Genomic DNA, 11,516 nt, shown 5'->3' on the forward strand with positions numbered 1-11,516 from the left:
GTTCCAGCAGACTGGAAAGGCCAAGAGTGGACCACTGTCTAGCTGTCTGCCCTTACCACTCTGTGCCTCAGCTTCCTCATCTGTAAAATGGGCATGATGGCAATACCTAACTCAGGGGGTGTTTGTAGGATTGAATGAGACTGTGTGAATGGAGCACTTGGCCACACAGGGCTGGGGAATGGGAGCGGGGGCTCTTACTGCTGCTGCATGACAACTTGGATTGGTGGGAAATTCAGGGTCTAGGCAGCTGAGCTGAGTGAGTCAGGAATGCAGGACCTAGGGCCTAAGGGAGGAGGGTACATAGAGGTGGGGGTGAGGAACATGGTTTAAGAATTAACAAAGCATTGTTGATGAACCACCAAGCCTGTTTGCCACCTTGTTATGTGTGGGTAAACAGCCTAGACTTAAACTCCAGGTCGGGTAGGATGGGCCCATCCTCTCCCCTCCTTGGCCCAGAGGTTGAAGTCTTGGATCCCTGTCCCTCCCCAAGCTGACTCAGCCCCTGGAGCACAGGACAGAACTGACTGGGAGTACAAAGGGCAGCCAGGCACACAACTGGGCAGCTACAGCTGTGTGCAGCCTGCAGGTGGCCAGTCAGACACCTGTGCCCTCTGTTTATCCTCCTTCTCTGGTGGTTGTAGAACAGCCAGAAAGTTTTGGCACAGGGTCAGCCAAGAGTGTTTGCCCACACTGTCATGCAGCGTCACGATTACAACCTCTCACGGTGACATCCTGTCACACCACCCACCATCTCACACTCGTGTTGTCACACGCACAGTCATACCCACTGATACAGAGTTAGATTTGTCCATACAGTGGAACGTTCACTCGGTCACACGTGCTCCCATCCATACATTTATTCGTTCTTGGCGCGTTCTCCGGGAGCTCTCTGTGCCCGGCCAGGGGCAGAAGCCTGCGTATACATGAACCAGCCTCCTGGAGCTCACGACTTGGGGCAGACAGACATTAACCAATAACTTCACCATACAAGGAGCTGAGGCAGTCAGGAAGGAATTCTCTGAGGGGCTGAGGTATGAAAAGGGGAGCGGTAGGAGACTTTCTGGTAGGGGGCGGGGAACAGGCAGGGGCTTTACCGCACTGCCTACCCGGAGGCTGAAGGAGGAGTCGTCCTTCGAGGATGGGACCATTCTGAGCTCCCGGCCCAGGCCCTAGTGCAGGGCGTGGGGGCGTGTCCCATGGGGCGGGGCGGGGGCGGGGTCATTTCGGCGCTCAAGGGGCGGAGCTGGCAGCGCGGATCGTTGCCCGGGGGCGGGATCTCGGATCCGCGCCTCCAGTAACCAGCCGGAGGTTGGTACTAGGAGAGGCGGACGGAAGCGCCCGCGCCGACGCGGCCGCAGGGACTGGGCGACCCTACTCGCAGTCCTCAGTCTCCGCCCCGCGAGCTGACTCCGGCCACGTGGTGGGCGGACCCGGACGGTTCTGAGCTTGCGACCTCGCAGGACCCTGAGGCAGTCGCTGAGAGGCGATCGCGGGCTCAAGACCGGGAGAGAGCGAGGTGGGGGATTCTGGGGAGGGGCAAAGGGATCTGGGGCTCCCTGGCATTAAAGCTGGACAACTGGGAGAAATTTTTTGAGGGTGGGGGGAGTAAACATCTGGGTTTAAACCTGGCTTACTCTCCAGAAGTCTCCGAGCCTCTCTGAGCCTCAGCTTTCTCCTCTGTAAAGTGGGCATTCAGAGGCACAAACTTCATGGGGCTCTCCTTTGGGATTCAATAAGGAAATGTGTTGAAAGCGGCCAGCACAGCGCCTGAAACAGAATAGGAGCTCGTAACGGGAGCTCTGAAACAGCTGTCCTCTCCCTATGGCACGTCCGGGGAACCACCGTTGGAAGGTGTGCGCCGTGGTGTGCAGGTGGAGTCCGCCGGGCCCCAGCGGCCGGGAGGGGTAGTTAGCCATTCACTTTGCCCCCAGCTCACCACGCGCAGCGCCATGACCAGCCAGGGTCTCGAGGGCGAGCACCCGTCCGTGACTCTCTTCCGGCAGTACCTGCGCATCCGCACGGTCCAGCCGGAGCCTGACTATGGTGAGAACGCAGCGGCTCCAGGGCCGGTGATGGGGCCTCACAGGGGGGGACTGTGCTCTTAACCAGCCTCCAACCCCTGTCACCTACTCTGCTGCCGCAAATGGCGCCTCAGCCCTCTAGCCATTCTCTCTCTCTCTTTTTTCTTTCTTTCTTTTTTTTTTTTTTGGCGGCCGGCCGGTAGGGGGAATCCATATCCGTGACCTTGGGGTTATAAGGCTGCGCTCTAACCAGCTGAGCTAACCGGCCAGCCCTATCTCTAGCCATTCTCTTTGTATGTTAACGGACTGAAGCAGCCCCTCCAAACTCTGAAGGAAGCCTTTCCCCAGAGGCTGTACTGCTCCAAAAGTCACTCCTGATGGCTAGTTAAGGAACAATTTCACTTCACTCCCCAGAGCGGGAGCGGTCGGGGGGAGCCAAAGGGAAAGAGATGCCCTCCAATAGCCAGCCGAGGCTGGACGGAGGCCACAGTCCTTAGGAGTCCAAATCCCTGCTCTGACTTACCAGCTGAGAGAAGTTGGGTGAATTTCTCCATGTCTCTGTGCCTTAGTTTCTCCATCTTCAAGAAAGATAATAATAACATCTGTTTCCCACCCTGGACCTCCCCCTGGCCTTTCCAGACTGGCCAAAATATCTCTCTGGGGACAGAAAGGCAGGTGTCTCTGAGGGATGTGGAATTGTGTTGGAGAGGCAGCAGCCCATCTCTGGGTCTGCTGCCCTCTCTGGGCTGCCTGGGCTGGTGGGAGCCATGGGTAAGCAGAAGCGGCCCCAAGACTCTCTGTGCCCCCAGGGGCTGCCATTGCCTTCCTTGAGGAGAGAGCCCACCAGCTGGGCCTGAGCTGTCAGAAAGTGGAGGTGAGCCTGAGGCCCGAGTGGGGAGGGAAGGTGGGCCTCAGGCATCCTCCTCATTCTGCACTGACCACCTCCTGCCCTGACCCTCTTCAGGTGGCACCTGGCTACGTGGTGACTGTGCTGACCTGGCCAGGCACCAACCCCACACTCTCCTCCCTTTTGCTCAACTCCCACATGGATGTTGTGCCTGTCTTCAAGGTGTGTACAGTGGGAGTTGGGAGGTGGGTTAGGTTGTTAGGCCTTTGAGAAAGACATGCTGCAGACCTCAGTTTCTGACTTCAGGGAGCCCACGGAGGTGGTCCTGCCACTAACTTTCAACATCCACATGGTGTTACTGTACTCAAGCAGCCTTCATCCAGCAACGATTCTGTGCCAGGGTGAGGGTGGAGGCAGGAGACAGAGATGGAGGATGGCAGTCAACTGTCTTCTGCAGCCCTTTTCTGTCCCCTCCATCACTCAACCCTACAGTGGGCTCCTAGGGCAGGGCCACTGTTGATCAGACTGGATTAATGACTAAATTTGGGGCTTGGACCCCTTTCCCATCCCTGTTCCCAGGAATATTGGAATCATGACCCCTTTGAGGCCTTCAAGGATCCCGAGGGCTACATCTATGCCAGGGGCGCACAAGACATGAAGTGTGTCAGCATCCAGTGAGTGTTCTCCATTCCCAGCCCCCCATAATGTCCCCACTGGCTCAATGGATTGACCCAGGACCTGGGGATGTGATTGGAGAACCTCAAGGCCAAGGGATATCTGAGATTTTTTGGAAGCTGGCAGGTACAGGGATCCGAATCCTTGACCTTAGTATTATCAGCACCACGCTCTAACCAAGTGAACTAACAGACCAGCCCCCACAAGAGATATCTTCCCCTATCCATTGCATGGATGAGGAAACTGAGGCCCAGAGAGGGGCAGGGACTTTCTGGAGTCCCTGTCAGGCTGTGACAGGGTAGGGTCCAGGACACAGGACTCCAGCTTGCCATCCCTACCTTTCCCTGCCTGAGCATTTGGTGGCTCCCCCAGCACCTGGCTTATGCCTCTTTAGGTACCTGGAGGCTGTGAGGAGGCTGAAGGCTGAGGGCCACCGTTTCCCCAGAACCATCCACATGACTTTTGTGCCTGGTAGGCGTGGCTCAGGGAGGGGTCAACTTTGGAAAGGGGGAGGGTGTCTTGGGGGGCAGCCCCCTCATCACACATCCCTGCTGCTTTTACAGATGAGGAGGTTGGGGGTCACCAAGGTATGGAGCTGTTTGTGCAGCGGCCTGAGTTCCAGGCCCTGAGGGCTGGCTTCGCCCTGGATGAGGGTGAGCAGGTTGGCAAGCTGCTGAGCAGCCAGGCAGGGGGTACGGAGGCTACTGGTGGGGACTGGGCCACTCCACCTTTTGAACCCTCATTTCCTCCTCAGGCCTGGCCAACCCCACCAATGCCTTCACTGCCTTTTATAGTGAGCGGAGCCCCTGGTGTGAGTATGGGCTTCGTGGGAGGGGGTCACTCTACAGGTGGAGAACTAGGCCAGAAGGGCAGGGCCTACAAAGGATCACACAAGTTGGAGCCTGAGTAGGCCTTGAACCCAGGACCACTGCCTCCCAAGCCCTTTATACCTAGGCTTTTCCTTCCTGAACTTCTCTAAGGGCAAGCTCTGACTGTGGGCAGACACCAGCTCTGTGCTGCAGGCTCTGAGGGGGACAGGGCCCTGCTAGAGGAGCTTGGAATGAGGAGGAGAGCTGGGTCCAACCTAGGGCTGATGGTGTCTCCAGCCCCTCTCATGCCCCCCATGTCCCCTCAGGGGTGCGGGTCACCAGCACTGGGAGGCCAGGCCATGGCTCACGCTTCATTGAGGACACAGCAGCAGAGAAGCTGGTGCGTGGCATACAGGAAGGGAGGCTGGGAGTTTGGGAAGCTCTGTCCTGGGGCCACTTTCACATCTAACCTCCTACTCTCCTAGCACAAAGTTGTGAGCTCCATCCTGGCATTCCGGGAGAAGGAAAGGCAGAGGTGAGGCAGCCTAGGAACGGGGTGGGGGTGGCTCTGGGAGGCTGTGCAAGAGAGGAGGGAGGCTGACCCACCTTCTTTCATCTGTTGTTCCCTGCTTGTTGCCCCTGCCCCTGGTCCACTACCCTGCCCCACTGCAGGCTGCAGTCAAACCCCCACCTGAAGGAGGGGGCTGTGACCACCGTGAACCTGACTAAACTAGAGGGTGGTGTGGCCTATAACGTGGTACCTGCCACAATGAGCGCCAGTTTTGACTTCCGAGTAGCACCGGATGTGGACCTGAAGGTGTCACCTCCACCTGGGTTTGGAGGAGGGAGCCCGGGTCCTCAATCCTGTCCCAGAGGCTCAGGGAAAGACTGAGGGGTCAGCTCATCTCCTTCCTCTTAGGCTTTCGAGGAGCAGCTGCAGGATTGGTGCCAGGCAGCTGGCGAGGGTGTCACCTTTGAGTTTGCTCAGGTATTGACTTGGGACCTAGAATGGGGGAGTATGGGGGTTGGGGGAGACTGAGCTGGCCAAGTGTGTGGCAGTGTAGGTGTGTGTGCTTGGTGTGTCTGCGTAGCTATGAGAGACACATTTTATTCTCTCAACAAGCATTAGTATGGAGGCCATTGTGGATGCTGGGAAACACTTTGGAGAATGAAATTAGGCACAGTTCTTGCCCTCATGGTCCTTACAGTGTGAAGGGGGAGACAGACATAAATCAAATATCCACATAATATTACTTTTATCTAAGTATGAACACATGTGGTCCAGGAAAGGGCAGGACCTCACTCTGAGAGCTTATAGTCAGGGTATTTGGCCAGTCCGAGAGGTCTGGGGGAGCCATCTTGAGGAAGGGGCACTTGGGCTAGGATCTGAAGGATGGGCAGGAGGTAAGTAGATGGAGGGTGTGGGAAGGTCCCAGACCTAGGGCATTTGAGGGACTGACTGAAAGAGGGCCTGTGGCTGCACTTGCCACCTGGATGTTTGGGTAGGTGGGTGGGTGGGGTGGCGGTGTGCCCTGTGCCAGGCACAGCCCACCCTATGAGAAATAGGGTAAAATAGCCAGGCCCCTATCCTGATCCTGCCATCCTTCCCCTCCCCTAGAAGTGGACAGAGCCCCAAGTGACACCTACTGATAACTCAGACCCCTGGTGGGCAGCTTTTAGCCAGGTCTGCAAAGACATGTGAGTGCACTGGCCAGCCCCCCTCACACAGCCCAGCTCTCTACTCTTCTTCCTATTGCACCCCTCCACCCCCCGGCCCAGTCTCCCTTCCCCCTCTCCTTTCTCTGCCTCTCTTCCTTCTTCCTTGCCTCTTCCAATTCTTCCCTTGCCCTCTCCCCTATCTCCCTCCCTATTCACCAGGCTCTTCCCCTTGCAGGAACCTCACTCTGGAACTGGAGGTCTTTCCTGCTGCTACCGACAGCCGTTATCTCCGCGCGGTGAGCCCCTGGCATGGCAGTGCGTGGGCAGTGAGCTGGCCTGAATGTCGGCTTTCCCCTAATGCCTCCTCCTCGCTCCCTGCAGGTGGGGGTCCCGGCTCTGGGTTTCTCGCCCATGAACCACACACCTGTGCTGCTGCATGACCACAATGAGCGACTGCACGAAGCTGTGTTCCTCCGTGGGGTCGACATATACACACGCCTGCTGCCTGCCTTGGCCAGTGTACCTGCCCTGCCCACTGACAACTAAGCTCCTGGACTCCCCAGCCCCTGCCCCTGGAGTTTCCATCCCAAACAGTGCCATGGACCTCCTCTTCCCCCTGTCCAATAATAAAGTCTGAGTGTGGCAAGGGGCTAACAGAGAGGACATTCATGGTGCAGAATTCTGTTTCTCTGGGGATATGCTGTTACCATCCCCATTTCACAGATAAGGAAACAGCCTGGCTGTAGACCCCACCCCACCACCCCACACTGCTCTGTGCCTCTCAACATAGCATACCCATTCAGTACCACCCAGTCATGTCTATGCTTAGCAACGGGCCATAGTTCTTGTTCTCAGTGGCCACCATACTTGCATCTGACCTGTGAGGTCAGGGATACCATTCCCATCAAAGTGGGTATCAAGACAAGACCTAGGGGAACCACTTCTGGCTTTCTAGTGGCACACTTGGGATCTTGAGACAGGACCAGAATGTGGCAAGGTGGACACCTGCCAGATGTGGGGCAGGCAGAGGGACAACTGGCAAGGCATGACTACTGGCATTCGCCAAAACCTGCGGGCTCTGGTGTTGGGAGCAGGGGTCACAGAGGGGTAAGGGCCCTGGTAACAACCAGGTCAGTTCATCTTAGGTTGCCCAGAACTCTGGCCAGGAATCACGGATCAGTGTGTGCAGAGGGGTACAGAAGTTGGGCTTTAGTCTGTCAGCCTTGCTAGGTCCCAAGGCAGTACCAAAAGTCAGCTATGACCCCAGGAGCTGAGCCCAGTTCCTCTAGCAGATCCTGACCTCCATGAGCACAGGACAGGGGAACAGGGAGGGCTGGCTTTTTAAGTTCCTAGGTGTACCTTATAGGATTTATCCTAACAGTAGTAATAACCCATGCTCACAATGTTGACAAGGATCCAGGACTTCGGTGGTTTCATCTTCACTGAAACCTCACAGCAGACTTTTGAGGCAGGTGCCGCTAGAGATGCAGAAACAAGCTCTACTAGAACAGCTTGTCCTAGACAACAGAGCTTGGAGATGGAGTTGAAACTCAAGAACTGGGAACTTGTGCTTCCTTAGCACAAAGCCAACTGAGGGCAGCAGCTGGCTGTGACCTTAAATAAGCCTAGTTGAAGCCCCTGACCTGGGTTATCCTGAAATTGAGGACTGGCCTCCCCCTCAGACTGGAGCTCCCTAAAGGGACCACTCCTTCCCCACGGCAGGATGACTGGGGAAAGGAGAGTCTTCATGTCCCATCCAGGGCACCAGCACACAGGCCTCCCTTTGGAAGTCATCCAACCTGGTAACTTCTGGTCAAGCCAAGGCACCTTCAGGATGCAAAACCTGCTCCTCCCTTTCCAGACTCCACACATCCGTTTGGCCCCCCTTGGCAAGGGGCAGGTGGGCACCCACAGAGAATACCAGGATTACAGTCAAGAGCTAAAAGCTTAGCCCTCAGGGCCGGCCCATGGCTCACTTGGGAGAGTGTGGTGCTGATAACACCAAGGCCGCGGGTTTGGATCCTATATAGGGATGGCCGGTTAGCTCACTTGGGAGAGTGTGGTGCTGACAACACCAAGTCAAGGATTAAGATCCCCTTACCGGTCATCTTTTAAAAAAAAATAAAAGCCTAGCCCTGGTTGGGCAAACTAAAACTTCTAAGGCCCCACTTGGATGGCCCGAGTTCAAATTCTGCCTCCACCCTTTCCAGGCTACATAATCTTCAAGTTTCCAAGCCTGGGAAACAAAATAGTAATCCCTACTTCAGAAGCAGGGAGACCATGTGTCCATGGGCTGCAGTTGCTGATTGGGCATAATTAATAGCACACATTTTTGAATCATCTAAAATGCCCAAAGTTGGACCAAGGCTGGTTTTGAGGATTAAATGCAGCCAGGAACAGTGTCCACCCAGTGCCTTCTACAGGAAGCCTCCACAAATTCCTGAGGATTAAGACCCTGCATATAAAGCAACGGACCCAGGAGCACAATAGGGTCAAGGCCCAGCCACGGTAGTAAGACAGTGCCAATACTGCCCTGCGTTCCCAGGTCCCTAGCACCTGGGGGACCAGCAAAACCCATAGCAGGGGATGCCAGCCAGGTGTACTAGCACAGCCCAAGTATGGGACACTTTAGGCCAGTGTGCAGAATTCATCACCAAGCCCCCCCCCGGTATACTTCAAGCCCTAACAAGGATGTTTGTTTCCTCAGCAACTTACTCAGTTCAGCAAGCTTTGCACCCCAGCTCCCCTAAAGGCCCCTGACCATTTCTCATTTACCAGGTCCCCCCTTGCACTCCAGGGCCCCACTTCCTGACTCCCACCCTTACTCCACCATCTCGCCCCCACACCTCCCAAGCCCTGGGATCAAAGACATAGGCTAACATCCTGCCTCATGTTTATTCGTACAAACACAGGACACCGGCCCCATGCAGACAACAGCCCAGGGGTCACACCAGTCCTTCTGACCTCACGTTGGCAGACAGAGGCCTCTACTCTGGAGACTTCGTGGGGGCCTGGGCACCTTTTGGAGGCTGAGCTGGAGCTGCAGCTGAAGCTTGCGCCGGACCTGCAGCTGAAGCCGCATCCTGGGCCTTGGTTTGAGCCTTGGCCTTGGCCTTTGGCCGGCAGAGCCTGAGACCCTTGGCAATGCGGGCACGAGCACGCTTCCCAAGCTTGGGGTGGGCAATGTAGGCAAGTCGATCAAGCTTGCGGCTGGCGCCCTTTGGGATCTTGGACTTGACCTCCTTGGGCTTTACAAGGGTCTTGATAGCTTCAGCACGTGCACTCATGGCCTTGGCGTTGTTGGCCTGCATTTTCTTCAGACCCTTCTTGTTGTGCTTCTTGGCAAAGCGCATGTTCCTCAGGAACTTGGGGTCTACCTGGAAAGCAGGAAAGGTACAGGTGGCAGCATGGGGGAGGGGGGCTTTCTAAAAACAGCAACAAGTCAACCTAAATGTGGAAATAGCCAACCCTCAGAAACTATTTCCAGAGAAACATATACCAGCACTGCAGGGAGCCAATACTCCACCTGCTAGTGCTGCACTGACATTTTCAAAGGTCGCATACCCAGTAAACAGTCAAATTCAAGTGCACAAGGAAAGAACAAAGGAAGGCTGCCCTCTCTGCAAGAGTTGTAGGGCTTGAACTTCCTAAAGCAGGGGTTCAGCCAAGTTTTTTCCCGAAATTTCCTTAGGGCCACCCTCTCTCCCCTTTAGAGGAAGGTGTCAATTGCCACTCCTTCACTCTTGTGGCTAAGCAAGGGAGATGGCCAAACTGCCCTCAGGAGGTAGGCTTCATTCCGACCAGAGGGTTACACCCCTGGATGAGGAAGACCAAGGAAAGCTTTAGGTCTAGCAGGGCAGAGAAAGGAATTGTGGGCTTTGGTAGGCCAGATAAGACGAGGGACAATTAACTATGCTTAGGCAGTGTAAAGCTGGAAAAAAGCTACATGAAAGACTGTGACTGTGTACCTGTAGCTAAGAAGGGACACTTATATGTGATTCAGTGTACACACTTACCCCCTTAAGAGATTCATATCTTTGTGATCGAGGTTTCTTAATGCCATTTCTGTGCCATTTCCGGGCTGTGGGAAAATGAAAAGAATTAGACCAAAAAAAGACTTCCTTCAGTGAGACCAACAAAATCATAGCTGGCAAGCACGGGAGAACCAATACTTCCAACAGCAACTATTCCTGAGATCTGGGCAACTTCTTACCACTGAATGCCAAGCACCCAAGTGGATTCCTGGTTCCCAAACCCCACAACTCCAATGGTAATACTGACTGAAAACAAAATCTGATCCAGACCCAAAGTGGAAATGTGTCCCCCGCCACAGTATCCCTAAAGCAATCCTCGCCAGAGTTAAGGACAAGGTCGGGCCAAGCAAACTTACATTGGTTGTGTGTGGTGTGGTTCTTGGACTTGGCCATGTCTACACCTGAAGGACGAGAGGGGAGATCAGGGCTGGGGACTCACCTAGCTGGGCCACCTCTGCAGCCCTAACGTGCTGGAACGTGAGGCTAGAAAGCAGAATGAGGCTGCAGCAGAGACGCCTTGGATCAGCGGCCTCCACCAGCGTCGACTTACTCTGCACGACGCGACGCCAGTCCTCACCTCCGAAACCCAGGTTATCTGAAACCAACCCCCTAATCTCCGCAAAATTGCGCTCCGCATAAAATCCGAATTCTTCCCCCTGCCACCCACCCCTTGAGGACTTAGGAGCAGCACCCCCCGCCCCCACAGCCTCCGCTCCCCACAGCCACACAGGTGGTCCCCTCCGCCCTCCTCGCGGCGTGCGCCGCACCGCCGCAGCCCGTGAGTCGTGGATGGTATCGGATGCCGCGCGGCCGACACTTACAGTAAGCCGCGGCTGGCGAAGCGCCTGAGACCGGAAGAGAAAGAGAGAGGCCGCAGTGCAGCACGGGAAACGGGGGGGGGGGTCGACGAGGCCGGAAGGTACTACTAGAAAAGCTTCCTCCAGCGCTGGGAAAAAAGGTACCGAAGTCCAGAAGGGTGCAAGCCAGACCGGGAGGCGGGGCTACGAGCCTGGCCCCGCCCCCTCCTGTCTGTCCTTTCTACGCTCCCCTCTCCTCCTCCTCCTGTTCCTACAGGACCTGGCTCTTGGAGCTTGGTCTCATTAAAGATCCTGAAAGAGAGGGCCGGCCCGTGGCTCACTCGGGAGAGTGTGGTGCTGATAACACCAAGGCCACGAGTTTGGATCCTGTATAGGGATGGCCGGTTAGCTCACTTGGGAGAGTGTGGTGCTGACAACACCCAGGCCAAGGGTTAAGATCCCCTTACCGGTCATCTTTAAAAAAAAAAAAAAAAAAATCCTGAAAGTGAAGAGAGTTTTTGAGGGATAGATGTGTTGTTAAAAGTCACCCCTGGCTCCTTCGTGGAGAATGGACTGTACGGGGCGGAGGAGAAGAGGGAGAGTCGTGAGCAGGAGGCTAGTGCACAACACCATGAAGGGGGCGGGTGATGGCTGCCTGGACCGGAGGGGGGGCA

General features: G+C 55.7%; 2 protein-coding genes across 3 annotated transcripts; one reads left to right on the plus strand and one right to left on the minus strand.

Annotated features, from left to right (window-relative positions):
* Positions 1 to 1,375: 1,375 nt before the first annotated feature.
* Positions 1,376 to 6,653, plus strand: ACY1 (aminoacylase 1). 2 transcript variants are annotated; one of them, XM_063115253.1, is made up of 15 exons: positions 1,376 to 1,516; positions 1,932 to 2,043; positions 2,831 to 2,895; positions 2,986 to 3,090; positions 3,448 to 3,542; positions 3,938 to 4,014; positions 4,107 to 4,196; positions 4,298 to 4,354; positions 4,679 to 4,752; positions 4,838 to 4,887; positions 5,025 to 5,169; positions 5,272 to 5,340; positions 5,971 to 6,050; positions 6,247 to 6,307; positions 6,393 to 6,653. In XM_063115253.1, the coding sequence occupies exons 2-15, from the start codon at positions 1,950 to 1,952 to the stop codon at positions 6,555 to 6,557; spliced, it is 1,227 nt and encodes a 408-aa protein (XP_062971323.1). In that variant the 5' UTR covers positions 1,376 to 1,516; positions 1,932 to 1,949; the 3' UTR covers positions 6,558 to 6,653. The 2 variants fall into 2 exon arrangements, with proteins under 2 accessions (XP_062971323.1, XP_062971324.1); XM_063115254.1 differs by having other exon boundaries at positions 4,298 to 4,336.
* Positions 6,654 to 8,887: 2,234 nt separating this feature from the next.
* RPL29 (ribosomal protein L29) lies at positions 8,888 to 10,905 on the minus strand. Its single transcript, XM_063114937.1, has 4 exons — positions 10,867 to 10,905; positions 10,402 to 10,446; positions 10,028 to 10,092; positions 8,888 to 9,388 (listed from the first exon to the last, which is right to left on the minus strand). The coding sequence occupies exons 2-4, from the start codon at positions 10,436 to 10,438 to the stop codon at positions 8,999 to 9,001; spliced, it is 492 nt and encodes a 163-aa protein (XP_062971007.1). The 5' UTR covers positions 10,439 to 10,446; positions 10,867 to 10,905; the 3' UTR covers positions 8,888 to 8,998.
* Between the last annotated feature and the right edge of the window lie 611 nt (positions 10,906 to 11,516).

Source organism: Cynocephalus volans, chromosome 11 (genome assembly GCF_027409185.1).
Source record: "Cynocephalus volans isolate mCynVol1 chromosome 11, mCynVol1.pri, whole genome shotgun sequence".
In the NCBI taxonomy this organism is placed as follows: domain Eukaryota; kingdom Metazoa; phylum Chordata; class Mammalia; order Dermoptera; family Cynocephalidae; genus Cynocephalus; species Cynocephalus volans.

Excerpts from the sequence above, each read along its gene's own strand:
- ACY1 (XM_063115253.1), top strand. The coding sequence starts at position 1,950 with ATGACCAGCCAGGGTCTCGAGGGCGAGCACCCGTCCGTGACTCTCTTC. Across the intron at positions 3,091-3,447 it reads ATGTTGTGCCTGTCTTCAAG|GAATATTGGAATCATGACCC; the intron begins GTGTGTACAGTG and ends CCCTGTTCCCAG. Across the intron at positions 6,051-6,246 it reads AGCCAGGTCTGCAAAGACAT|GAACCTCACTCTGGAACTGG; the intron begins GTGAGTGCACTG and ends TTCCCCTTGCAG.
- RPL29 (XM_063114937.1), bottom strand. The coding sequence starts at position 10,438 with ATGGCCAAGTCCAAGAACCACACCACACACAACCAAT. Across the intron at positions 10,093-10,401 it reads CCACACCACACACAACCAAT|CCCGGAAATGGCACAGAAAT; the intron begins GTAAGTTTGCTT and ends ATTTTCCCACAG. Across the intron at positions 9,389-10,027 it reads GATATGAATCTCTTAAGGGG|GTAGACCCCAAGTTCCTGAG; the intron begins GTAAGTGTGTAC and ends CCTGCTTTCCAG.